The sequence below is a fragment of the Neodothiora populina genome (genome assembly GCF_041146345.1).
Source record: "Neodothiora populina strain CPC 39397 chromosome Unknown canker_contig_8, whole genome shotgun sequence".
Lineage (NCBI taxonomy): Eukaryota > Fungi > Ascomycota > Dothideomycetes > Dothideales > Dothioraceae > Neodothiora > Neodothiora populina.
In genome coordinates, this window is record NW_027191411.1 from 615,641 (window position 1) to 639,688 (window position 24,048).

General features: G+C 50.9%; 8 protein-coding genes across 13 annotated transcripts; 3 read left to right on the forward strand and 5 right to left on the reverse strand.

Moving 5' to 3' along the window:
* Positions 1-1,416: 1,416 nt before the first annotated feature.
* AAFC00_006682 (uncharacterized protein) lies at positions 1,417-5,052 on the reverse strand (the record flags this gene model as incomplete). 2 transcript variants are annotated; one of them, XM_069346670.1, is made up of 1 exon in its annotated part: positions 1,417-5,052. In XM_069346670.1, one exon carries the CDS (start codon positions 5,050-5,052, stop codon positions 1,417-1,419), a length of 3,636 nt encoding a protein of 1,211 aa, XP_069199546.1. The 2 variants fall into 2 exon arrangements, with proteins under 2 accessions (XP_069199546.1, XP_069199547.1); XM_069346671.1 differs by having other exon boundaries at positions 1,417-4,881.
* A 1,517-nt stretch (positions 5,053-6,569) lies between these two features.
* Positions 6,570-8,233, reverse strand: AAFC00_006683 (uncharacterized protein; the record flags this gene model as incomplete). 2 transcript variants are annotated; one of them, XM_069348364.1, is made up of 2 exons in its annotated part: positions 6,570-7,274; positions 7,325-8,233. In XM_069348364.1, 2 exons carry the CDS (start codon positions 8,231-8,233, stop codon positions 6,570-6,572), a joined length of 1,614 nt encoding a protein of 537 aa, XP_069199549.1. The 2 variants fall into 2 exon arrangements, with proteins under 2 accessions (XP_069199549.1, XP_069199548.1); XM_069346672.1 differs by having other exon boundaries at positions 7,325-7,867.
* Positions 8,234-10,246: 2,013 nt separating this feature from the next.
* On the reverse strand, positions 10,247-11,734 carry AAFC00_006684 (uncharacterized protein; the record flags this gene model as incomplete). Its single annotated transcript, XM_069346673.1, has 3 exons — positions 10,247-11,296; positions 11,344-11,475; positions 11,528-11,734. 3 exons carry the CDS (start codon positions 11,732-11,734, stop codon positions 10,247-10,249), a joined length of 1,389 nt encoding a protein of 462 aa, XP_069199550.1.
* An 804-nt stretch (positions 11,735-12,538) lies between these two features.
* AAFC00_006685 (uncharacterized protein) lies at positions 12,539-15,074 on the forward strand (the record flags this gene model as incomplete). 2 transcript variants are annotated; one of them, XM_069346675.1, is made up of 4 exons in its annotated part: positions 12,539-13,028; positions 13,081-13,182; positions 13,249-14,057; positions 14,112-15,074. In XM_069346675.1, the coding sequence occupies 4 exons, from the start codon at positions 12,539-12,541 to the stop codon at positions 15,072-15,074; spliced, it is 2,364 nt and encodes a 787-aa protein (XP_069199551.1). The 2 variants fall into 2 exon arrangements, with proteins under 2 accessions (XP_069199551.1, XP_069199552.1); XM_069346674.1 differs by having other exon boundaries at positions 12,587-13,028.
* A 1,094-nt stretch (positions 15,075-16,168) lies between these two features.
* Positions 16,169-17,939, forward strand: AAFC00_006686 (uncharacterized protein; the record flags this gene model as incomplete). Of its 2 annotated transcripts, XM_069346676.1 has the most annotated exons (5): positions 16,169-16,276; positions 16,505-16,721; positions 16,782-16,948; positions 17,000-17,404; positions 17,463-17,939. In XM_069346676.1, 5 exons carry the CDS (start codon positions 16,169-16,171, stop codon positions 17,937-17,939), a joined length of 1,374 nt encoding a protein of 457 aa, XP_069199553.1. The 2 variants fall into 2 exon arrangements, with proteins under 2 accessions (XP_069199553.1, XP_069199554.1); XM_069346677.1 differs by having other exon boundaries at positions 16,505-16,948.
* Positions 17,940-18,459: 520 nt separating this feature from the next.
* AAFC00_006687 (uncharacterized protein) lies at positions 18,460-20,050 on the reverse strand (the record flags this gene model as incomplete). Its single annotated transcript, XM_069346678.1, has 2 exons — positions 18,460-19,658; positions 19,768-20,050. The coding sequence occupies 2 exons, from the start codon at positions 20,048-20,050 to the stop codon at positions 18,460-18,462; spliced, it is 1,482 nt and encodes a 493-aa protein (XP_069199555.1).
* A 1,202-nt stretch (positions 20,051-21,252) lies between these two features.
* Positions 21,253-21,751, forward strand: AAFC00_006688 (uncharacterized protein; the record flags this gene model as incomplete). Its single annotated transcript, XM_069346679.1, has 2 exons — positions 21,253-21,625; positions 21,675-21,751. 2 exons carry the CDS (start codon positions 21,253-21,255, stop codon positions 21,749-21,751), a joined length of 450 nt encoding a protein of 149 aa, XP_069199556.1.
* A 993-nt stretch (positions 21,752-22,744) lies between these two features.
* AAFC00_006689 (uncharacterized protein) lies at positions 22,745-23,652 on the reverse strand (the record flags this gene model as incomplete). 2 transcript variants are annotated; one of them, XM_069347841.1, is made up of 2 exons in its annotated part: positions 22,745-22,963; positions 23,032-23,652. In XM_069347841.1, the coding sequence occupies 2 exons, from the start codon at positions 23,650-23,652 to the stop codon at positions 22,745-22,747; spliced, it is 840 nt and encodes a 279-aa protein (XP_069199558.1). The 2 variants fall into 2 exon arrangements, with proteins under 2 accessions (XP_069199558.1, XP_069199557.1); XM_069346681.1 differs by having other exon boundaries at positions 23,032-23,643.
* Positions 23,653-24,048: the final 396 nt, after the last annotated feature.

Below are 24,048 nucleotides of genomic sequence, written 5' to 3' on the forward strand. Positions count from 1 at the left end.
ACATGGTATAGGGATCGACCACGGTCTGTAGACCTGGCTTAGTGCTCGTCTTATGGTCTATCAGCATGGGTCACAGCCGATATGAGCTCCAATGTTAACAGTGCAACCTCGACCGGAAAGCGAATGCTATTCTTGACCTGCTAAAAATGAAGCATACGACGATTGCGAAGGAGATTACATTGGGGACTTTCGGGCTCTGGAGTCATAGCTCAACATATGGGTGAGTGAAAAGCATCTTGTGTACTTCTGTACTATTACGACCAAAAGAATATCCCTCTCGACACCGCCCTTGTGGTTCCCGCTGCGCCTGGAGGAGGTTCACTAAACTTTATCGCGAAAGTGGCTCACCATGCCTTCTGTTTCTTCGTACTTGTAGCCACATACGGTAAGCTGCAGCTCCTTCGGCCTTCCAACGTCCCTCATTGGACAGTACGGAGTCGAAGAAAAAAATGCTTACAGGTATTTTAAACATTGACTCTGCGGTAAGTTTCACATATGAAACAGCACTAGAAGGAGTTTACATACTGTAAGTTGCTTGGGAGTGTCTGTCTCCAGTCAGTAGTTTGGCGGGCCGATCAAGCATTTAACCCCCAAACCATGTGCAAGTTGCATATAACCCTGTTCGAAAAATGGCATCTTGATCGCTAACCTTCACGATACTGAACCGTGGCTGGAGACGGTGTTCCTCCGGCGCCGCTGTAGCGGGGAAGTGGGAAACTTTATCACAATCGCAATGACATCGAAGAGCAACTAAAGCTCTTGCATACCAACTACCCATAGCTTGAATTGCATAAACGAGACGCCTCTGGTGGACCCATAAAGTCCAACGAGGCTGCACTTCTGTATGCGCATACAACTTGAGGCTCACTTGTTGCTCGATTGATCTACTTGACACACGCTCTTCCATTGGGCCAATGAGAAATGTAGCAGAGTTGCGACCAGATGTTACATCTGGATGGGAGCTCGGGGAGGGAAACCCTGGTCTGAATCTCGTGTCGTCTTGCATGCCTATCTTGGACCTTACACAAAACACATTCTGCTCCGGAAGCTGGCGATGTCATTACTGCCGTTGCACCCTCGTCAAATCCTCCACTCTATGTCTTGAGAGTGTCGTGAAGATGGCGCTCCGAGGTAGACTCATCGTGGACCGGACGAGTTCTTGTTTACGCTACTATATGATGGCCCAGAAAAGCTTGAGTCCAGAGGCCATCATGACGAAGTGGCTCTAAGAATGCACGATTTTCATATGTCAACTATGAGAAATTATGTACTGTTATGAGAGATGTTCCAATAACGTCCTCACAAGCGAACAGCTCGTAGTGAATGGCGTACAGATGCTGTTTTTACACATGAAAAAACTTAATCACAAGCCCCAAGAAAAATAATGTGGAATGGACCACCGCCCGCCAGAACCCTTCACGTGCCGGAGTATGAACTGTCATCCAGCCACTGGGCTCTTTCTCTTTCCTTGTGAGAGCGCACTATAGCAGGATCACGCTTGTGACTGAGAGTGCGGATCATATGACCCGTCTTCCAAAGCACGAGTTTCAGACGCTCGGTCACTCTCTTCACACGGAACTCGACCTTGCCCATACCGACAAAACCTTCGTAGGTAGGTTGATGTTCTCGTTCCGAAAACCGATCATCGAACAGGGAAGCTGAACACGCAGTCTGGGAGAACCGAGCGCGGTAGTCCAATGAGCGTGTCCGTTCTGCGTCGAGCGAATGCAAACGAGACGTTGATAAGTTTGGAAATCCACCCGGCAGGCGCGAGCGCAAGGCGTTGATATGCTTGCGAAAAGATCTGCGCTTCTCAGAACTATTGGACGTCGAGTCGGAGAAGAATGAACATACTTCGTCCAGATTGAGCGCAATATGTGGTATGAGAGCAGTACTTCGATATCTGTCACCAGCCTTGTTTGAAGTCTCCGGCACAATACTGATCCGGAGTCCTGATTTAGTTCTGTAGCTCGTGAGGCCAATTTTGCGTGAGATAGAGCCGATCAGAGAGGATTTAGAGACACCACGAGTTTCAATGGCAGGTTCAGCCATTGTGGACGCCTCGTGCCATATTGGCAAGCGGCTGGCAAGGGAACTGCTTGCTCTAGCTGTTCCACAAGTATCCTCAACGTTAGTGTTATCGCCTCTCTCTTCATAGGATATTCTGCTTCGACGCAAGATCGTAGAGGCACTAGTGTTGCGACGAAGAATTGGATCTGGGAAGTCGATATCGATGTCCAGAGTCTTGCTATTCCACGGATAATTCTCATCGAGATTCCAGGGTCGTGAATGATGTGTTATTGGTCCCATAGGGGTTATGTCGGCAGATGCAGGATAACCATAGTGCATTTCGTTGTCGATACCGTTCAATGAGCGAACCCTTAGCAGCGCAGACTTCCGAGACTGTAGCTCTGATACCGAGCAAGCAGACTTAGTGCTTGTACCCAGTGTTGTTGTGTTCGCGTCTTGTTCAATATCGCTATAAGGAAGACCCTCGATATCTTCAGGCAGTGGAGGAAGTTCTTGAGATGTCTTCGGCGTTCTTTTCCTCTCTAGAGCCGTGGAATCATGTGTGCCATTTGTCACGATGTCTTCTGCCATTGCAGCCAACTGACGGAGGCCGGTGGAAGAACGAGCAAGGCCTTCACTATCAGGTGGATTCCCGAGAAAATGTATCTCATCGAGGGTCTCTCTGACAGCCTGGTCATTCGCGATTGCACTCCCGAACGTTAGGTGTTTGATAGATGGCAACCATGCTGAGAGCCGCTCAGACAATGCTGCGACAGAAGGCACGGAGAGTCGATTCGCATCACGTGTAAGGCTAAGCAATTCGTCTGCTGAAAGAGGGCCAGACATCGGTCGTGACGACGAGTTGCGGGTCCAAATTGACTGACTTCTGGCTCCATTCAGGCTACTGGGTCTTTCTGTATGGCCGGCCGAGTTTGTGACTTCGTAGTGCGCCAGCAGGTCCGAGGACTCGCAGTCCATGAATCCGCTGCTCTCCTTTGCCACATCTATCGCAGCATCTTCGCTTTCGCTAGGGTCACCGTAGAATTGTTCGGGAACCTGGAAGTCATCTGGTTTGTCGAAGAAGCTGGCATATCTCTCACGTAACGCTTCGGTAGATGATGGACGTAGAGGAAAGGGACAATGGATGCTCGCGGACTTACGACCCCTTGCTATGTCGGTGGTCTCCGATGTGCAAGATACCAAAGCGTCGTTGAGTTTACCAATAAGGTCAAGACGACTGAAGTTCAGCGATGGAATATTACGAAGCTCAGCGAGAGTCATCCTTGGAGCTCGAGCTGGCAGGTAGCTTGCAGGTGATAGACCTTCGACTCGTCGCGACGTCTCAAGTGATTGCTTAGGATGAATGAGCGAAGGCATTGTCAGTCCGAGACCTGATGATGACGATCTGTGACCCTTGATGCTTATATCCTCTTGCGAGTCTTCCTTCAGACCCGGTAAGTGCCCAGGGCTTGAGCTCATGCCAGGGTATCTCAAGTCAGCATTGCGAAGATCTTTCAATGTTCGTGTTGGATCAGTATGGTCGTTAGGCCAAATTGATTGACGACGTGGGAAAGACCGACGGATAAACGACGAAAGATCTGTGCTTCGTGGATTGTCTTGATTGACGATCGGAGCATCGCATTTCCTGATTTGTAAAGGTGAAATTTTCTCAACGCGAAAGAGAGACTCTCGAGTGGAGTTCAAGTCGATCAAGCGTTCAGTCGCGTCTTCAGCTCGACGCGGCAGAAAGTCGACATTAGTCGCAAGGCCTATCATTCGGGGCTTGCCATGGTCTGCAGTACTGGGGACTGACATTCTTACTGCGACGTCAGTCACAATTTCGGATCCGGTATCTTGATCGTTAAGAAGGCTAAGATCGTACGGTAGGGAGAATCTTTGGATGCTAAGTTCTGAATTCCATTGTTCTGAAAGAGGCCGTGACCTCGGGCTCGGAGTAGCTGCTCGCTCTTCAGGGAGTGATCCTGACAATCTGGGATCATCACTCATGGCTAGGACAGGGTCTGTTTGGCTGACAAATGGGCTGACAAGTGAATCACGTGTTGCCCTCTCTCCAGGGCCAAGTGGACTCACGGGACCATCAAGTGATGTCTGCGATTGGTCGTGATGGTCCGTTTCTGCTAAGCCGTCCGCTATATTCGATTGGCCTGGCGCGATAATGTCGCCCGATATGGCCCAGTCCGATGTAGTGCCTTCCACATGATCCTCTGCGACCTTGGGTACCTTCTGCGAGGGTCTGGAGACGTGTCTGGTCGGAAGTTGGCCGCCGTCAGTACGGTTGTCCTCTTCACATTCGCGTGCTTCTGATTCCAAGTCAAGACGTCTTACTTCTGGTAGAGCAACGCTTAGGTTCTCGGATTGCACAGCTTCGCTGATACCTGTAACATGTGCTGAGGCCGGTACAGTGTTCGTCTTTGACAATGCATACGTGAGATTTGCAGAAGGCTCAAGGTCAATCGGTGCATCAACAGACGTGCGAAATGCAGGCAACTCGATCGGCTGGAGAGCCTGGTGTTGACGTATCACATTCGGTGATATTGACGTCGCTGGGTTCTCAGACAACTTTGAATTTTCGTCGCCAAGCGCGGCATACATGGGCTTGACGTTTCCAGATGCTTGTCGCGATATCAGAGCTCCTGCACTTGGGGACTTCGGCTGCACCTTGTCTTCCAATATACATTTGATTCGCTGCACTAGACATCCGCGTTCCTGAGCGGCATCTGCTGCATCCAACTCAAAAATCTGACCAGTCTCTTCGGCATATGTGAGATAGTTGGGGAACCCATGAGGCTCGGTATGCTTATCGGAAGGCACTGCCACTGTTGTGTCGACAATTATAGGACCTCTAGCCATATGGGAGTATCCAACATCACTTGGAGTCGGAGGGTTTGAGGACGGCGTAGCGGAAGAACCTTTTTCTGACGACGATGGTAACGAGTTAGCTTGAGGAGGAGCATTCCGTGACCGAGAAGAACGTTCTCCGAAGGTTGGCACAGCATTCACTAGATCCTTCCGGGAATCCATGTATCGTGGATCGTGGGAAGGAGGACCTTGGTATCGTGGTTCAAAGTGGGGACTTGTGGCATGATGGCTCTTTTGCGATGGTTTCTGTGTGTAGCAATAGCTCGACCTTTGGTGAACGCCGTATCGCTGGGCAACCGGCCCATCAGTAGCACAGGAAGCATGAGTTTGAAGAGGTCTTTCAGGTCGAGGGTATGCATGACCGTATGGAAGACCTTGACTGCGATTATACCCATCCATCAACAGATAAGATTCATCCCTCGGAGGGGCCTGAGTATATACAGGTGGATATGGTTGCTCCATTGGGTCACTCAACGCCGGAGATGGAGCTCGATAACCTGGGCGCCTCAGTCGAGCCGGGTACGCGTAAGCATTCCGCTGAAACGAATGAGGCCCACTACCTTGACTTCTTAGACTCGCAGCTGATCTGTGTGAAGTAAGTCCAAAGGCTGGCTGTGGCTGAGTCAAGGAATAAGATCGCCCGTCAGGGGAAAACGGGGCGGTCAGGCGACTGTCGTAGGACAATATACTCCCGTTACCCTCTTTGTTTGGCGATCTGTTGTCAGGCACGTAGGAAGGTAACGTTTGCAGAGTCTGCAAGCTCGTCAGTGAGCCATGTCTACCGTGCCTGCTATGGGCGCCATGTGTCCCCTGGGAGATTGCAGAGACAGCATCCCAAGCTAAACTATTCGAGTTCCTCTTGGAAACCTGAGACGGCGTATAGCTGTTGTTGCTGTGGCGGGACGATGTGGATAATCGCGCGACATTGTTTCTTCGCCGATGCGCCGGGCGGGGCATGACAGGAAGGCGACCGGTGTTGAAGGCTAGATCACCGATGTCTCCGGAGTCAGTAGAAGTCTTCAGCATCGAGAGAACGCCAGACGCAGCGGCTGAAAACATATCACCCCCTGTTGGCACAGGATTTGCAGATGTCGTTCTTGACCGACCGGACGATATACGAGTCTGGCCGCTTGTAGTGGACAATCTGCGGTCGACGGACGCCATTATGAGCTAAAATAGGTGTAGAAGAAATTAATCTTATCCAAATGACTTCCACTTGCGGACCTGAGTGATCGAAGTAGAGAAAGCGAGTGAGAAGATGAAAAGTAGTGAGACTACATGTGTTCGACCATGATCAACAAACCAAGACAAGGTCATCGGGTGGAATTGGAGGGTTTGAGGTATCGAGTATAAGAATATCCACCACGCCCGGTTCTGAATATGGAAGTCTCGCAGTTAACATTGAGGCAAGTGCAATAGGCTGGCCCTACCTTACCGTGTGATGAGGGAGGTACGACTCTGTCCCGCGCGACTGCAACTTTGCACACGGCGAATTTTTATCTAGTGTCATTGGAAAGGAAGCTGTCCTAAGAGAATTCAAAGTCACGTCCAGAAGGACGAAGGCGTGATGTAATTGTAGTCAAAATTTGAGCCAAGATGAGACGGCTGTAAGATAGCCAAACCGTCATTGATGGAGACACAGAAGTTAGTCGTAAGTCGTGATCGTTGTTGGAAGTATATCAAGCAGCTTCTTGTAACCTAGACTTCCTGTGGAACATTCTTCTAAGAGAAAAATGATTAGACTTCCCCAAGGGTGCAGAAGGCCCAGACAAGTTTGGTGTCGATGTGGGGGCGATGCTCAAAGTCATTTTGTTAGTTGCAGCGCTCGTAGGTCGTGAGGACACAGGAGTCGCGGGTTTGCTATCGGGGAATAGACCAAAACGTGCTGGTGATCTCGACTGCTTGCGCAAATATTTGTTGTGCGCGGGCTCGGTGCCAGAAGAGTAAGCTGAATCGTTGACTTGCAGTTGTGGAAGTGGACGGCGGTCCGTTGCATCATATGTTTCTCGCTGATCAATATCTGGCGATGCATTTGGGGGTTTAGAATGCCTCAAGAAGGTCGCCAAAGTAGTAGTTCCTGCAGATTGGGAATTCTGTGGCTCGTGAGGCTCCTGTCTGACGGAGTTGTGCTTAGTGGGGAAATGACCTATAGATGTACGTGGTCTCCTGCTTGTCTCCTCCGCGCGCTGAAGGACCGAAGACTGGGAGCGACGATGTGTTGCGGGCAGAGTAGCATCGACGGCCGGCTGAAGAGTGTCCGGCTCTTGTGGAAGTGGCTTGTCCAAAGAGTGTTTGGATATATGTCTCAAATGCCGTGGCTGTCTTGCATTGGGTCCACCGCTCGCGTATTTCGACCGTGGTGTGAGAGTACTTGCTTCGTGGATCTAGGTCGGTTGAGTGGAAGTTTATCATGGCAAGGGGTTGTACATCTTACCATGCTACGTCTGCTCGCGGCAGCAGCAAGTCTGTTCATCTGTCCGATCGTCGCGCCTAATTGAACCAGAGTGACACCTAATTTGTTCCCTTTCAATTGCAAACTCTGGAGGCAGTCCAACCAACCCTCCTCATTACCGCGCATAGCAGCGTATATGGCAGGAAGCTCAGTATAGTCTTCTGGCCAATCATCCTTGACTTTGTCCAAGTATCTAGTCAACTCTTTCATAGCACGAATACCTCTCTCCACATCGAAGAGGGAAGCATTCATTGCCTGTGCAGTACGTTTAATTATTTGCTCGATCTTGTCGTTCCCATCTACAAGCTGAACACGGAAGGTTTTGTCGTCAAGCATAACATCGAAAACATCAAGATGGGTCATGGGCAGACGAAGGAAATCCAAACGCTCCTCTATATCCTGTATCGCCAAGTCGAAGTCGTCAGTGGTCTTTTCTAGGAAGCCGTCGATATCATCTACATGAGCCTGAAGGATTTTGACCACTTCTGCATCAGACTTGGCTTGGTAATTATAAAGAAGATGCATGCCAAAGATAATTTGCGCGACAAGCTTGGGAAGCGGATGGCATTTCGCTGAAGTCTTCTGTCTCCAACGTGCAATCCACGATTCATCGAAGGAACTTTTTTCCAGAAGGTATTGCCGTCGGAGTTCTGCAGTCGGATAATTCGCCGATAGAGGTATTGTGTCATATTTGACATCTTCAGTTGCTTCAATAATAGACTCCTCGAATGCTTCTTGTAGTTCAGTTATCGGATGGGTAGGGGCCAGATCCTCTTCGTTACTTGACACTGAGGTTGAATCAAATCCATCGTCCGAATTGCTGACTTCACGACTCGAAGAGTGATCCTGTCGCCTGTGGTCTCCAGACTCGCTGCTTCGCGGGCGCTCCATCACCCAAGCTGAACTTCTGCCAGCAGCGACTAAGCGTTGTGTAAACGGATGAGGCTGACACAATAATTACGGCGCACGTTCATGTGTCGCCGGCCAGTATCGATCGTAGTCAAAACATAGCGAAAAGCGCGCAATGAAAGTTGCGCGGATGATTCAGGCGTGACATTGAATATCGAAGTGGAGTGAGAGGATACAAGCTGCACACAGGCCTTGTTTCGAGGATTTGAGACGAATGGTCCCCTCCCGTGCATTGTGGCTCATCAGGCCCCATCAATTAGTGCTGTACTTGTGCTGTACCTCAGGCAAAGAGGCTCAAAATATTATTAGGTACTCTACCTACCTTACCTTAATCGACCTACTGACTGAGAGTGCACCTGCATTAGCGACGAAGCCACCGGGCCCGGCCCCGCAATCAAACGCCCGAACAGGTACCGCAAAGTAGTACCTCTTCCACTTCCACATCTTGGTTCAATGCAGATTGTGACAAAAACAGTGACGGATGGCTGCAATGTCCTCCTACATGTGTGTCATCGAGATGAGTGAGAGATCAATCGGGCGTACTGGAACCCTTTGAGTATGGAAAGGGCATGCCACCACGAGAGTAAGGTCTCGTCCACTTTGCACGTGCACCGGTACAGCGAGGCGCATCACAGACGCTAACATAAGGTACGCGTTGGACGCGCTAGAAGAAAACTACCTAGCTATATGCATTCCACCAGGATTCCGCGATGATAGGCCTCTGTCCCTACCATCCACATTGGTTGTCTTCTCGAGTAGATCATCAGACAACCCGAATAGCAGTCGTACCCTCTATCAAGACTTCTGATCTCCCCACATTTTGCAATTTGCATCTTGAAACTTGAATATACCACGTGTAATGTCTGGGTGTACTACAGCTTCGGAACTTCTGATGTGCGAGACTGTTTTGAGGGCGGGCAGGCTTTCCACAACTTCACTGCCAATCGTTGTCTTGAGTTACGGAAGCTTGTGATAGCTTTGCAAAGCGATCTCCAAGAGCTCCTCGGTAATAGGAATCAGGTCGAAGTGAACGCCGATATCAATATGATCCTTGTTCGACCTCAATCCAATGAGAGCGCTATCAAATATCATGTACGCGCGACGACGGTGCCAACTTTGGTCACGTCTCTTGTTATAAAGCTAGGCGACAGTGAAAACACGGATACGAAAATCCGAACCGAAATTGACAAATCTGCTTAAGTACTACCTCCTCATACCAGTAGCGAGACCTCAGTGAAGCGAGCTCTGGGTGGAGCAGACTCAGTATCAGGACAGCAACATGCAGATCAGTAATGGTGCCCGAAAAAAAGAAGTTGCCATCGTGGAGAAATCATAGACCTGACTACAACGAACGACCCGACGACGGAGCACAGGCAGCCAGAGCGCAGTGTGACTAATCCAGGGCTTTCCACGCCACTCGTAGCTCAAAGTGAAGGTCAAGCAGTAAGATCTAACGCCACTTACGATGCGGCATCTGCAACAGAGACGATGTGTCAAGATACTTTGACGCTTCTCAAGGAATGGCAGCAGCAATGGCACGATCAGGGTGGCTGGATGTATGATCACTTGAACAAAATTATAACGGAAGATCAGCGCCAATTTCTGTTGCTGTGCACCAGAATTGACTCATTTCAAAATATCGTGCCAGAACCAAATGGCCAAATCTCCGCCGGTCTGAAAGATATCAGTCTGAATGGGATACCATGGCTTGAGCGGTGTCGCAAGGTGGCCGAGGACAACATACAAGCAAGAGAAGAAAAATGGCGAGCATCGTTATCAAATGCCCAGGATCGAGCAAAAATTGAGCGGCGAATTGCGGAGACTCGCTTGCTCGATGCAGTGCAGGTGCAAAACGCTGCACTTACTGAGCAGATGAAACTGTTGAAAACACTCGTCAAAGCACAAGCTCACACAGAAATAAAAGTGGACGACGATGATAGCGAAGACGGATTTCTAAAGGCACACTAGATTCTACCATGACGCTTGGTCCTTCCATTACCAACCGCGCCATCTGATCCAGACATCTCTGACAATATCCTTGTCTGACGAGTCCGAATCTACCACCAGATAGTAGCCAAAGTTTGGCCCTGCCATACACGCATGGTTCGGCCAGACCATCAGCTTCTCGCCAATCTTGAGCTCCCGCATGGCTTCTTGCGAACCTTGCCACAACAGCGTGCCGTGCTCTTGGCTGATACGTCCAACTATCCATCCGGTTTTTGACCCCTCAGGATCATAGAACTGTGCATCACCGCTTGGCTTGTCTTCGAGCCAAGGTGTCACCACGCCCCAGCCCGGGTAGCTCTTACATGGCTCCCTACCAAGGACAATAGATCCGGCTCCTACAAGAGCTTCGGGCTGACCACGTTCTGTATAGACGCTTGCCACCTCTACCATGATACGAAGTCCGAGGTTTTCATAAGCAAGAAGTGGCCGATTCATGGACTCTGCTGGTCGAGCACGTGCGGCCATCTGTTGCATGTCTAGGACCGGATATACCCCGGCGTGAAACTCGACATCAAAATTTTGTTTTACCTCATCCAAGTAGGCTCTGAATTTGCGGTTCCACTCGTTATCTTCCAATATGTTCTGCGCGGAAGTGATGGTTGGAGTTGCGCCCAGAGACACAAGTAGTTTCTCTGTACTGGGCTGCATTGATCTTGTGAGCATCTCTGCACCAGCCTGGACCGCTTTCACTTCCTGCATGAGATAGTCCAAGGCTTCAGCTGGACTACCGGAGCCGTAACTACTGCCCATATGGGCGTACGCTCCTTTCAGCTCAACCTTTGGGCTTGCCGATATAATCTCCGACAACTGACTCAAAGTCTTCGAGTCGTGGCTCAGGCCTGCTCGGAATGGTACTTCAGCAGCAATCTTGGCCATGACAGGAACTTTTCCAGGCCATACAACGTCATCTAATTGCGACAGAATTCTCAGATGCTCTGGATTGTCAACAAAAAGTGCGACAGTCCCTTGACCGAGTATGCGAGTGACCGCTCCTAGGCGCGGGATGTGAGACGGAGCAATAGGCAAACCGTAAAGGATCTTTCACTATCAGCATATAAGAGCTCCCAGTCGTTGATCAAACCTACGTTCACATTCTTGCCCTTAGCCTTGCACTCTAGCAAGAAAGGCACCAGTTGCTCAATCTCGGCCACAGTAGATGCAATAAGTCTTACGTCCTTGGAGTCTTCTCCTACTTGATATCGTGTGAGTTGAGTTGTCTAGGGGCGAAGATTAGCATAAGTATGTCAGAAATGATCGAATCGCACTCGCCTTATGTGTTTTAACATGCGCACGGAAAAAGACTCCAAGAGCATTGACACAATCCAGCATGGCCTTGCAATTCCGGCGGATAGCAGCCACATCCAAGACAGCAGCTGGCACCTGGCAGTCCTTGAGTTTTTGACCAACATAGTGCAGCTTTAGAGCCGACTCAGAAGGACTGGGGATCAGCCACGGTGCAGGCATTGGGGGAGCCATGTTTGCACCACAATCAATCGTATCTGTAATTTCCTGCCCATCAGCAAAATCCATACAGAGATCAGAATCACGGAGACTTCAGCTCCTCGTTTTCATACATAATCCGTATGAGAAGGGACCCTCGCACACTGCGCTTACCTATCACCAATTTACAGTACTTCGAGGCTGAAGATTTATATATCTTGCATATAAAATCGTCTGAGTATGGTTTGTATGAGTCACGCGAAGACACCACGTTACAACAACTACTGGTCTATCAGAACTTCTCTAACTGATCGTAACTGTCTTGTGTGACAATTGTACTTCAGCCGATTTTATGTGTTAGTCATAACATGGCGGGAGGCAGCTGGCCGTCTCGGCCGATCTGGCAATTATCGCCTAGATCTACCGTAGCTGATAAGAACCTCGTAAGGCTTGGCGTTAATTGCTTCCATGATGTGTGATGTCAAATGACGATAAGATCTCATGTCTTATCGCGCGTACACTGCCGAAGTAAGGTAATTAGGTACCTAGTTCCAACACGGAGTGGGCTTGGTAGAGTCGTTGCACCAGGGGCGATCGTGTCACCGAGTAATTCCTGATAGCCCTACAATAATACCTGTACAGGTATAAGCGGTAAGTCAAGCTAATGCAGTCCGTCGTTACAGACACCCTGCACTGCACAGCAACGAGGTGGGGCAGTTGTCCATTTCTCTCGAGAAGTTCCCTGCAGCTTTACTTTCTCATCCAGCAAGCCGATAAGAGAGGATTGTAGCCTAGACTCTATTGATTGCAACTACAAACGATCAATGAAAGTAGATCAAGATGTCGGACGAGTTGCCTAGTCCAAGCCATAGTGCTGAGCAGTTCAACATGGCAAATGAGAATGAAAGTCCTCTGGGCTTCACCAACACGCCTCCCAGGCATTCAAGCGAGGACGAGGACAACGAGGGAGCCAGCCCTCGCCACCGTGGAATGCCAAGAAGCAGTACTGTACCATCAGTCGCAACCTCCCCTGACCGGCGGAACGGTGGACATATAACAATGCATTCACCTTCGCCTGACCGACTGCGACCGCGATTGCCCGATCGCAATTCCAGGAAGGAGCAATCTAGCCGTAGTATTACTGAGGCCTTGCGGATGGCGAGGCGACGTGAAGAGCAAGAAGCATTGCTCGAAAGTGGCGAAGACGCCGACGACGATGGCTGCTATCCTCCTCGAAAAGACAGCATACCCTGGCAGCCTAATCCTCATGCCAAATTACCTGTTTACACAACAGTACATCGGATCAGAAGGTTGGTCATTGCAAGTATTGGTAAGCACAGTGCATATGCTATCTTAACAATGGCAAAGCTAAGACTGTGCAGATGATCCCTACAGTTTGGAGCAATTGAAAGGTCCGAGAATGAATGTTGCAGTTGTAAGACCGCTGCTCGATCATCTCTACGACCCCGAGGATGTATCAGTCGGTAAGCAATGTCTAGCCGCTGTTTGAAATGCTCACAATAAGGGACACTGGCTCACACTCAAATCAGTCTATTGCTTACTCGTTAATCGAGTGCAATTCATGCGCGAGCAAGCATTCCAGGCCCATCATCAGACGGTCAATGTTACCCGGGCAAACCTTTGCGAGATCATCGCAAGTCGTATCTTGCGGCGCTTCGATGAGGATCACGAAGGAAGGGACGGATTGCTATTGTTAGCAAACATCCTGGTAGCGGGCTTCGAGCCTTTCCAAGGTGCCCCTGCCGAAGTGATCGAGGAAGTGAGACCTTCGTTTCACTGGACACTTGCTGACCACTTCTCGAGAAGGCGGAGTGGCAAGGAACGACTTCTGACAGCATTGGAGGTTGCCATCATCTCCGAGTCCAAGAGCTTTCTCGCCGCGTCTGCATGTCAAAAGATTGTTGATGCGGTTTACAAAGGTCGGATCATTTACACTCCTACCACCTTCATCGACATTTTGCCGGACCGGTACAAGAATCGTGGAATCTCGTTATACGACCCTAGAAGAGCGCCAATACTCAATCAATACCGCCTTATTGTCCCCCGCAATCGAAATGTACTCGAGATATGCCAATTCTTGGTGCTGTTTCTATTATATATCCTGACTATGACCAACAAAGCTCATGATGTTGGTCCGGAGCACTTGACGTTCACCACGCCGGAATTAATCTTCTGTGTGTATTCAGCCGGATGGGTATTGGATGAACTTGCCTCTATCCTCGAGCACGGCTGGTCGGTGCATACAGAGAATTTGTGGGCCTTCCTTGATGTATCTTTTGCAGCCATATTTCTGGCGTATTTCGGTGTGCGCATGCATGGTCTCTCCCAGAACTCTGGTGTAAGTGTTACGGATGATCTCTACAATAGTATCGAGCCTAACATTTGTCTACAGCATCTAGGAAAACAAGCCCTCGATATTCTGGCACTTGGCGCACCAGTCTTGCTACCACGTTTAGCATTCTGCATCATGCCAGAAAACATGCTGTTCATCTCGCTGAGAGCGATGATGGGCGACTTCACGTTTCTGACTTGCGTCACAGTATGGTGCTTTGGCGGGTTCCTTCTAGCTATGCACTGGCTGAGCGAGAGTCAAGACGGTTACGTCTCGCATCCTATGCTTCTTATCTCGAAATGGATGTTGTGGATCTGGTTCGGACTTGATGGAACGGGCATCACTAAGAGTGTCGAGTTTCATTCTTTCCTTGGGCCGATGCTCATGATACTGTTCGCCTTCATAGGCAACACGCTTTTCCTGACGATCCTCGTGTCGATGCTCAGCAACACCTACTCTAACCTGGCCAAAAACTCGACAGCGGAGATACAATTTCGCCGTGCCGTCCTTACCTTCGAGGGTGTGAAGTCCGATACTCTGTTCGCTTATCGGCCACCCTTCAACGTGTTGGCTCTGGTGATCCTGCTACCAATGAAGTTTTTGACCAGTCCCCGCTGGTTCCACAAGATCAATGTCACGGCAATTAGGGTACTCAATGCACCAATTCTGCTGCTCATCTCTATGTTCGAGCGACGGTACTTATGGCAGCGGAAGAGTGCTCTTTCGTCAGCGCGCAAGGGTAAATGGTTAGACTTTTGGGAGTCGTTCGGCGCACACGTGGATTTGCAGACAGTCTTCGAGCACGAACCGCCTCAGAGTGTGCTGAGCGAGATGGATGACATTGACAATGTGTTTGGCAACGATGTATGGGGTAACGGATACATGGACGCAATGCGAGCCCGCAGAGGGTCGAGAGGCGCCATGAGCGATGGAGGAAGCGTGTACCCAGCTCCTGCTCTCCTTCGCAGAAGGCCAGACAGCATGATAGCAAGCATGATGCCGGCGCACAGGGACTCGTGGTGATGTAAAATATGGCAGCTGGAAGTCGACGACATGTATTTCAACGATTTGTCAATGTGTTGGGATAGTGCAATGCATATTGCTCTAGTATTGTACAGTAGGTAGTGTGTCGGAGTCTGCGGTTATCCAATGCCGTTCGCGAATGGTCTTGGAGAACTTGTAGTCCTAGCGCGGAGGCAAGGATCTGGCAGTATGAAATTACTTGCTCTGTACAGTGTCACACGTGTAGAGTCATCCGCAATCACAGCACTACCTTACCTAATCTACCTTACCTTGTTGAATCGAGAGTACCTTCTACCTTGGCACGAGTGGTTGACCGATTCAATAATCACTATTGCTGAAACGACTACTGGCGAAAGCACTTTGGGTGTCTGACTTGAGGTGGATCAATAAATTGTTGCTAGATTCAAAGTACTCTTGAGGTACACCAAGATGGTACACCTTTATTTACAGAATCAGTCAGTGCCTGCACGTCCCAGAGCATGTGAAGAACAATCACATGCAAATGGAATGACCTTTTCGGCCAAGAAGTGAGTTAGCGCGGAAAAAGTCGATAGAGCGGTGAAACGTCATCGGGCCTGCCGCGGAGAGAGAGAAAAGAGTGAGAAAGAGAGAGAAAGGCAGAACGTCGGCTATGTGGGTGGGTACCTTCCTCGCGCAATCCTTGAGGGAGGGGGCGCCCGGCTTTGCTTTGGGCTGATCACGACTGCCCGACCTCTCACGACCTCCAATCTCACTTCACAAGCCCCGCCACGCCCCTCGATAGATGCTTCCATTGCACATATATCATCTGGAGCTTCAGCGAGTGCTGAAAAGGCTTAAGCGAGCTCAATTAGAGCTTCGCGTCACTCCAGCCCCTTGAAGTCCATCCGAACTAGTTGCCGATCCAAAAGCTCTGCCTTCCTTGCGTGGCTTAGCATCATTCTTTTTGCCATCCAGCTTCGTAGAGCTACGGTACTTGAGCTACCTGAGAGCTATCTGAGAGCTACAGCTACAGCTACCAGCAGCTTTGCGAGGAGCTCAGTTCAGCAGCTCCCGTGTCCTTGTGCCACTCCGTCCAAATACAACCCCAGGGTGTTGACACGACCACAAAGGTCATGCCTCCCAAAGCGAGTGTCGTTTCTGCTCCTTTGGACCCGGACAATGAGGTTGTGTGTCCTATCAAGAGCGCCGATGGCTCAAATTGTCGTAAGAAATGTTTAGGGGTATCGTCTGCTCTATATCCGTCGCTGCCTGCCTGCCTGCCTGCCTGCCTGCCTGCCTTGTCCCCTTTTTGTCATCATCACTACTGCGGCTGCCGCTCATGCTGATGCTCCTGCTGATGCTGATGTTGCCGACGCTACTGATGCTGATGCTTATGCTGCTGCTGCCGTTGTTGACTCCTCACATCACTATATCACGGGGACATGGCATTGACACCGAGTGCCCAATAGGAGAAGCGCTTTCGCTCCATGCAGGAGCACATCAGACGTGCTCACCCCGAATACTATATCCCCAAGCTTCCCGCAACAAAGGAAAGCTTCGAGTTGATGGTCAATTCGCCACCACATGAGCGCGCGCCAAGATTAGATGCCTGGTCTCCGACGTCTGCTCCTCGACAGCCGCGACAACTGGCTTCCGAAGACCAATATGCCGTCTCGGATCCAGCAGGTCTGTTTCATGAATCCAGCTTCATCGACTTTGAATTCCCTGCCAACTCATTTGGACAAGGCTCAGGCCCAGTTCAGACAGACGGCTTCTTTCCAGATGGCATTGCGTCTTTTCCCGATGAGTATCGAAGGGGCTCACTCCTGCCGGCTGCGAACGCCGCTGCCGCTCTCGCGTCACTGCATTACGCTCGCCCCGACGGGCCTGATGGGGCGTGGGAAAATGACCAAGTAGGCATGTCCCTGGGCACAAGTGCCATGATTGCTAAGAATATGTATCAGAACTTCTTTGTCGATCACATCCCCGATGCAAAGAGAGCTCACTTCGTAGATCCCACCCTGGGCCCTGACCAGCAATTCCTCGACACCCAGTACCAGCAGGATCCCCCAGAAGACACGCCTGGACTGCTGCCCTCGTCGATGACCAAATCGCCGCCCATCCAACACGATCTGCTCCCTCCCGTGCCACGCTCTGTCTCGCGTCCCTCTCGTCCCCGTAAATCATCCCTGTCCCAAAGCGCCCGTAAAGCAAAACATGAAAAGCACAGAGCGAAGGGGCACTTCAGGAACACCAGTCATGAGCGAAAGGCCCTTTCCGCTGAGCCCAACATGTATGGCAAGAGGTGGGAAGACCTAATTGATGCTGCCACCTCGGCTACTGAAGAGGACAGCAGAGACTTGACACCCGTGAGTCACGACATCTGGAGAAGCATGACCCGAGCCGCGAACTGACAGACTCCTACAGATACCCGTATCACCTTACCGTTCACCACCTGTGCAATCACGTACTTCGCTCCCTCCATTTGCCTTAGGCTCACAATTTCAATCATATACCGCCTCACCTTTGCAGCAAACTCTCACTCCACCGCCAGCAGAGGATGCACCGAATCCATTGGACATGCATCCTTTCCCATCAGTCGAGAACGAAGCACCTCCTTCTCTGACAGACTCGACGCAATCGGGGACCAATTTCCACATCATGCCGTCCAACGCGTCAGATTCGTCGCCTATGTTCTCCAATCCAGTCCAGATCTATTGCGCCGGCTGCCGACGACTCAGTGTTCTGCGTGACAGCTACGCCTGTCCAGAATGCATCTGTGGCTTGTGTGCAGGATGTGTCGAAACACTCATCGGCGAACACAACCGTGGCCGCATCACACAGTGCCCGAGTTGCAGGACGATGGGTGGACGCTTCAAGAAGTTCAACCTTGACCTGCGTTGACAACGGGTCTCTGCTCTGATCCGTTCTACATTCTTTCTTTCCACGTCACATGTCGTGCTTTTGTCCACGTTTCGCGTAATCGCTTCTTTTTTTCATTTGCTTTCATCATTATAGACATGGTCTCTCATAATGTTTGTGTTACAGTTAGGCGCTGGTAGGCGTTGAACACGGTCGATCTGCTTTTGATCACAAGGATATCCGTGGGAGGTTGTCGAGAAGGCACGACTTGGCGAGGACGAGCATAGACATCGGCCGCCCGAAATGATGGTACTCTCTTTTGGAGGAGCCGCGAAAAACAGGAGTTAGGGGCATATATGTCCTCGAATAGCATCCAAGTCATGTACAATTCATACACATCCTATGGGATCTTTCATAATGCGTGTTGCGTCTATTGAAGAGTGTAATGTCAACCTTGGAGAAAGAAGATAGCGAGGTGACTTGAGTTCCTGAGGAACAAGAAGAGAAACGAAAAAGCATGACCAGCCTGCGGGGTATCGAAGGAAAAAAACAGAATCCGGCATCAAGCAAGACCTGCCTGCATGCTCCGCCACCTCTTCATCCACGCGTCTCTCAAGACGTCGTACAAGAAAGCGAACTGGCCATCACTCTGCACCATCATCATGCGCTGCTGCCTCAGCACGTCGACCGTCTCGACAATGGGATCCGCATCCTCCGCGACCTGGTCCAAGGCACCGACCTCCAGCTGGCCAAAGAGATAGTCCAGCGCGATGAATGTGCCCGATCGTCCCACGCCGGCCGAGCAATGGACGATTCTGGGGTTCATGTTAGGGGCCGGTTCAGGGAGGGGACCATGTTGCGCCGCCGCCGCCGCGCCCGCTACGGCGTCCTGCTGATGGAAGGAGGATGATGGCGGCGGGCTCGAGACCGATGCGTTCAGGCGCGCGGATAGTGTTATGAGCTCGAGCATGGCGTCTCTGTTTTCGCCTCCTGGCACGGAGAAGTCGGGCCAGCCGGTGAATAGACAGTGGTATACTTCCAATTCTTGCCAGTTGTTTTGCTCCCCCGTGGTCGCTGGCGTTTGCTCTTGTCCTTGCTGCTGCTGCTGCTGTGCGCCGTTGCTGTGATATCGTCCGTTCTCATGGTCGTCTTGTTGTACTGCCGTAGCGCCCCGGACTCTGACGAGCAGTTTCCGTATCGTGCTCCTCGTCGCCGCATCCTCCTCGCTCGACACCAGCGTCACAGTCCCCTGAAAGAGATCGTCCTTGACACCCGGATCGGCAGACAGATTTAGCGGCTTCTCCGCGCTCGAGGGGAAATACTGAAAACACTTCTCGCGGCCGGCCTCGTGGGTCTGCGTCAACATGACGATGACGGCGGGACTCGTTGTTTCAGAGGCTAGCATGCGGTAGAAGTGACTCGTGCTGCATTCTTTCGGCCCTTGCGTCGCGATGTATCTCCTGTTGCCCAGCGCGATTGGCGATGCGTTGATGTAGTCGCTCACGCCTGGCGCGACGCGCAGACGGATGCGATTCGAGGCGTAGGGTTCGACGTTCACGTACCGGTTGCGCTGCGCGATCTCTTCGCTTGAGGGCAGGCGAGCGAAGCGGGCGGAGAGAGATGATCGGTCTGTTGCTGTGTTGTCTGTTGCAGTTGTGGGAGAGGAAGAAGAAGCGGCGCTGGCGGCAGAGGGCTTTTGTAGACTGCTGGCTAGGCGATGGCGCTGCTGCCATTCGAGATCTACAAATTTGGTCGCAATGTCTGTTGAGCGCAAAGAAAAGGAGAGTCACGAATAAGCCTAGGTGTTCGATTGATTCTTGGGAAAGTGCGCCCCTTTTGGGAAAGGTGCTTGGGTTTGGTATTTACATGCCTGATCGCGATTGCCGCAGGAAGGCAGGAAGAGAAGGGGGATATGCCTGCTGCTGCTGCCCCTCATCGCCATCCATGGCCTCCCCCGCCATTGAGTTGTCTGCTGAAGAAGAAGCGTTTCCGATGTTGTTTCTCGCTGACCGGTAGGGTGAAAAGGGTTGTTTGCGCCACAGAGTCTTCGCGGGAGACTTGAGCTTCGAAGTGATTTTGCGATCCACGGTGGGCTGCGACTCCCTCTTGGGGGTTTTGGGCGCTGTGGTGTTCGGGTTCGTGTTCGTGTGCATGCCTGAAGGTTGGGGGTCTTCGCCTCGTTTGGTGTCTTTTCAGGTACTGATTTCTGTCGCGAGATAGGTTGGGCACGAACAGGCAAGCAGGCAAGCAAGGAGGATAGCGCTACGTGATATGTTGATGCCCAGTCCAAGCCGTGCCTGATAAGTAGAGGGTTCAACGGGACGAGGGAGGGGCGAAGAAGAAAGGGGGGAGAAGAGTACGAGAAGGAGAGAAGGGGGGCCCGACTGCGGTGGCGATAGCAATGCTGCGAGCGCCGATTCGTATACGTCTGTTTTATTGTATTTCTGACACTTGGCTACGATGTAAAGTGGACGTTGGGCAAACTATTGGCGCAAATATCTGAAGTGGTCTACCCTACAAACAGGGATAAACAAGGGATAGTTGGGACAGAAGGAGTAGAAAAAAGGGAGGCGCCCGTGATGCGACAAGATGGTTGCATGCGGGACGACCATCCGCAGGTGTTGATCGCAGAGGTGTGTGTGGCTGACTGATTAGCTAAGGTACCCTACCTAATGAATGACCTCGAGTCCAGAAGGTCAGAGTGATCCGCACACAATAAAACAGGGATGTGCGCTCCCTTGATCTTTCAAAAAACACAAGAGCAAAGCAATAGCGATGATATAATGGAAGGCTCTGAACCCAAGTGTACTGTACTACTGTAAAATCATAGTGGGGCACGAGTACGGGGTCTAGAACATGGAGGGACACTCGCAGCACACTACCTGCGTAACAGTCTAATATGCTACCTTAGTAAAGGCAAAGGTTGGCATTAGTGAGTGCCCTTACAGCAGGATACAGCGCAGGATTAACAGTACAGTACCTTGGTTACCACGCATTTCATTGCTTAATTGCTTAATTGCTTGCTTAATCGAATTGCCCCTCGATCCTAGGGCTTGCCGTAAATCCTTCCCAACGCCGCGGCAAATCAGAAGCGACTTGTTGTAAGTAATCTAAGGGTCCGACCTCGTCGACATATCATAATCCATCAGGCACGCCTGATTCAGGTAGTTTTCTTAGCAGGCTCTCACTCATGCAACATACCGCCTATACCTGATTCAGCCAAAGCAAGAATCGCCACCACTTCAACCACCTTGCTCAATCGCATCCGCTCTCAGCGTCACTCACGCCGAGACAAACACCCCGGACACAACAATCTCAGCTCCATCGGCCATAATCTACCCAACCACTCGCCACCATGAGAGGAGCACCCTGGATGGCCCTGGTAGAGGCGTTCCTCGTCAAGAAACTCCTCGAAAGTCCCGCATTTCACCGCGCCATCGGCAAAGCGCACAAGAACGTCCATCGTCTACGACACGGATTGCCACCGGAAGAGACGGGAGGCACCAAACTCGACAGTCCTGCCGGCAGGGGATTCCTGGGTCACTTTGTGGACGAGATCAAGGACCAGGCGCTCAGAGGTGGGAAGGGCAACGCTGCCGATACGTCTAATGGTGGACTTCGTTCGCACACTCCGCCGCGACGACCACAGCAGCAGCAGCAGCAGCAGCAAGCTCGGCGATCACAACCCCGCTCGCAAACACAAAGATTCGACGAGGCCGATCATGCCTGTAAGACAACAGTGACTGACGAGAAGAGTCATAGCTGACAGTACGACAGCACAGCAGCCGGGTTTCATGACGAACTTCCTCGACGAACTCAAAGGCCAGTTCCGCGGCGGCAAGAGCGGCAGATGAGCCGCGCAAGGAAGCGAGCCATGTGCTCAATCCAGCAATTACAACGCGATCGAAATCTAGCTGCATGAAGCAGCCACGATCATCAGCAGCTCGTCGCATACTGAGCGGGGACCACCAGTACCGAGACTAGGAGGGCTATCCTATCGAGAACGATAAGTCGAAAACCCGAGTAATCCATCCGAACTCAAACACCGAGCCGCATAGAAAACCCCTTCCCCAGCCGCTCCTTCCGCAAGAAAAGATGTACAGACCTCAAGGGAAGGAGGATCGTCAAACCATCTCGAGACCCTCCGCCGTCCGCCTCCGTCATCGAGATCCCAGTCTGGAACTTCGCGATGCGCAGAGACGTTCTTGAGATCGACAACCACGAACTCGTATGGACGTGTTCATATATTCATGGCATGTATAACAGCCAAGGTCATCCGACGATAGGGAAGACTCGGCGGTCGGACTCTGTCGGACGTCCGAAAGGGGAAAGATATGCCTGGTTGTACTTGTACAGAGCCAGGCAAAGCGAGAAACCAAGAGTTGATCCTTGGCGGGTTGTCTGGTCTGATATCAGCAGTCCGCTGCTTCTACAGTAGGTATCGCTACATAATCGAGCCATGGGAACGCGACATGTAGAGATGATATGCACTTGGCGAAATGCATCCGCTTCCTTTACAAATACTGCTCATCGGCATGAGCCGCGGCTTCAAGATCCGCAAAGATAGCTGCGGTGATCGACTCAAAATGTAGACTGACCTGAGTCGAATGTATATTATATTACATGTATGTAAAGAAATCAATTACCACCATAGTACGTTTCCGGGTATCAGTATGTAAATGACTCCTGGCGGCTGTGTCGCTGCCGTCAAGGCTTTGGAACTGTCCGTGACCATCCAGCTATCGCGTGAGCTGTTTCTATATCCTGCCTGTTCTGATGAACAGCATCCTGTTGTATCATTCACGAAGACCATTTATCGAAGGCGCACGTGATAAGGGCACCCTTCGTCATGCTTCGAGACCAACCCTTCGCTTGAAGTCTTGGGTCTCTTCCACCGACAGTCCTGCGAGCTGTCCTCGCTCCAATTGCACCAGAACCGGCGGCTCTATTGATTGCGAGAGCGCAGCCAGGTAAGATGCGATTCTTTCCTCGAAAGTCACCATCGAGAAATCAGCTGCTACTCGGGTGAAGTGATCGGCTGTGGACACGTGCGGTCCATGTCGTAGCTTGAACTGTCATTTTAGTATATCCCTCGTATAGTTGTCTGAGGATCAGGCCATGCGTGTAGACTTACTCGGCTCATGTATTGATTGCGTATTTCCTCCCAATCTTCGATCTCGGTCTCAGCTGTGGTCGTGGGAGGGTCTTGACCAAAATCAACAACGTCTTCATCTGCGAGGTCTGCTGCGAACATCTGGTTTACTACTGCCTCGCCGTCCCATCGCCGGTCCCCTTCGACTTCGCAATCAATTTCCATCGGCTCGTCCAATTTGCCACCAAGGTGTTCCGATTGGTGCCTATCAGAGCCAGGGAGGAATCCCCAAGCGAAAGCTTCATTCACGAGTTCTGGGTCGCTCGCTCTGAAACACATGTAGTTTTCCAGAACACTTAACAGCATGAACTCCCCGGCCAGGTTCATCCAGTGCTGGGTGATTCCAAAATCAGCATTCAGTTGAGCTCTGGCTGCGGATAGATACATGAAAGATGGCAGCAGGTCCATAAGGGATAAACAAGTTGCGGAGCCGTAAAATTCTTCGCTTGCGCTGTCCTTGGTAAGATGCTCCAAAACCTGTGCACGAAAGTATTGCACTTGAGATTGGGTGAATGGCAGCTGAATGCCGTAGGAGATTCCATTCGTATCTGGCTGCTTTTGCGCTCTGAGCTTCTGCCATCCCTGAGCGCGCATTCGGTACATAGACCTTAGTTGCCGAATATTATCCAATGATGGCGTTGTCGAGGTCGGTATTAGCCGGTGGCAGAACATGATGGAGAACCGCAGCAAATCCAGTCGAAATTGAACAATCCGTGAGACATCTTCCAATGAGTACTTGCTTTTGAATATCTCCAAGAATGCTGGACGAAATTGTAAGATGTCTTATGAATTTCCATAACTACGGAGTTGTACTAGGACCGGCAGAGGTCCATGGTATGAGGGAAACTTACAGTCCACCGAATTGATAGCTAATTCAGCATTTTTTGTGGTTTCAGCATCAGATAAAGTGCCCCTGAGCTGGCTCTGATGACATTCTAGGACATTGGTAATTGCTGAGTATAACAAACGATCAAGTATCAACATGTCCACGTCAGTCTG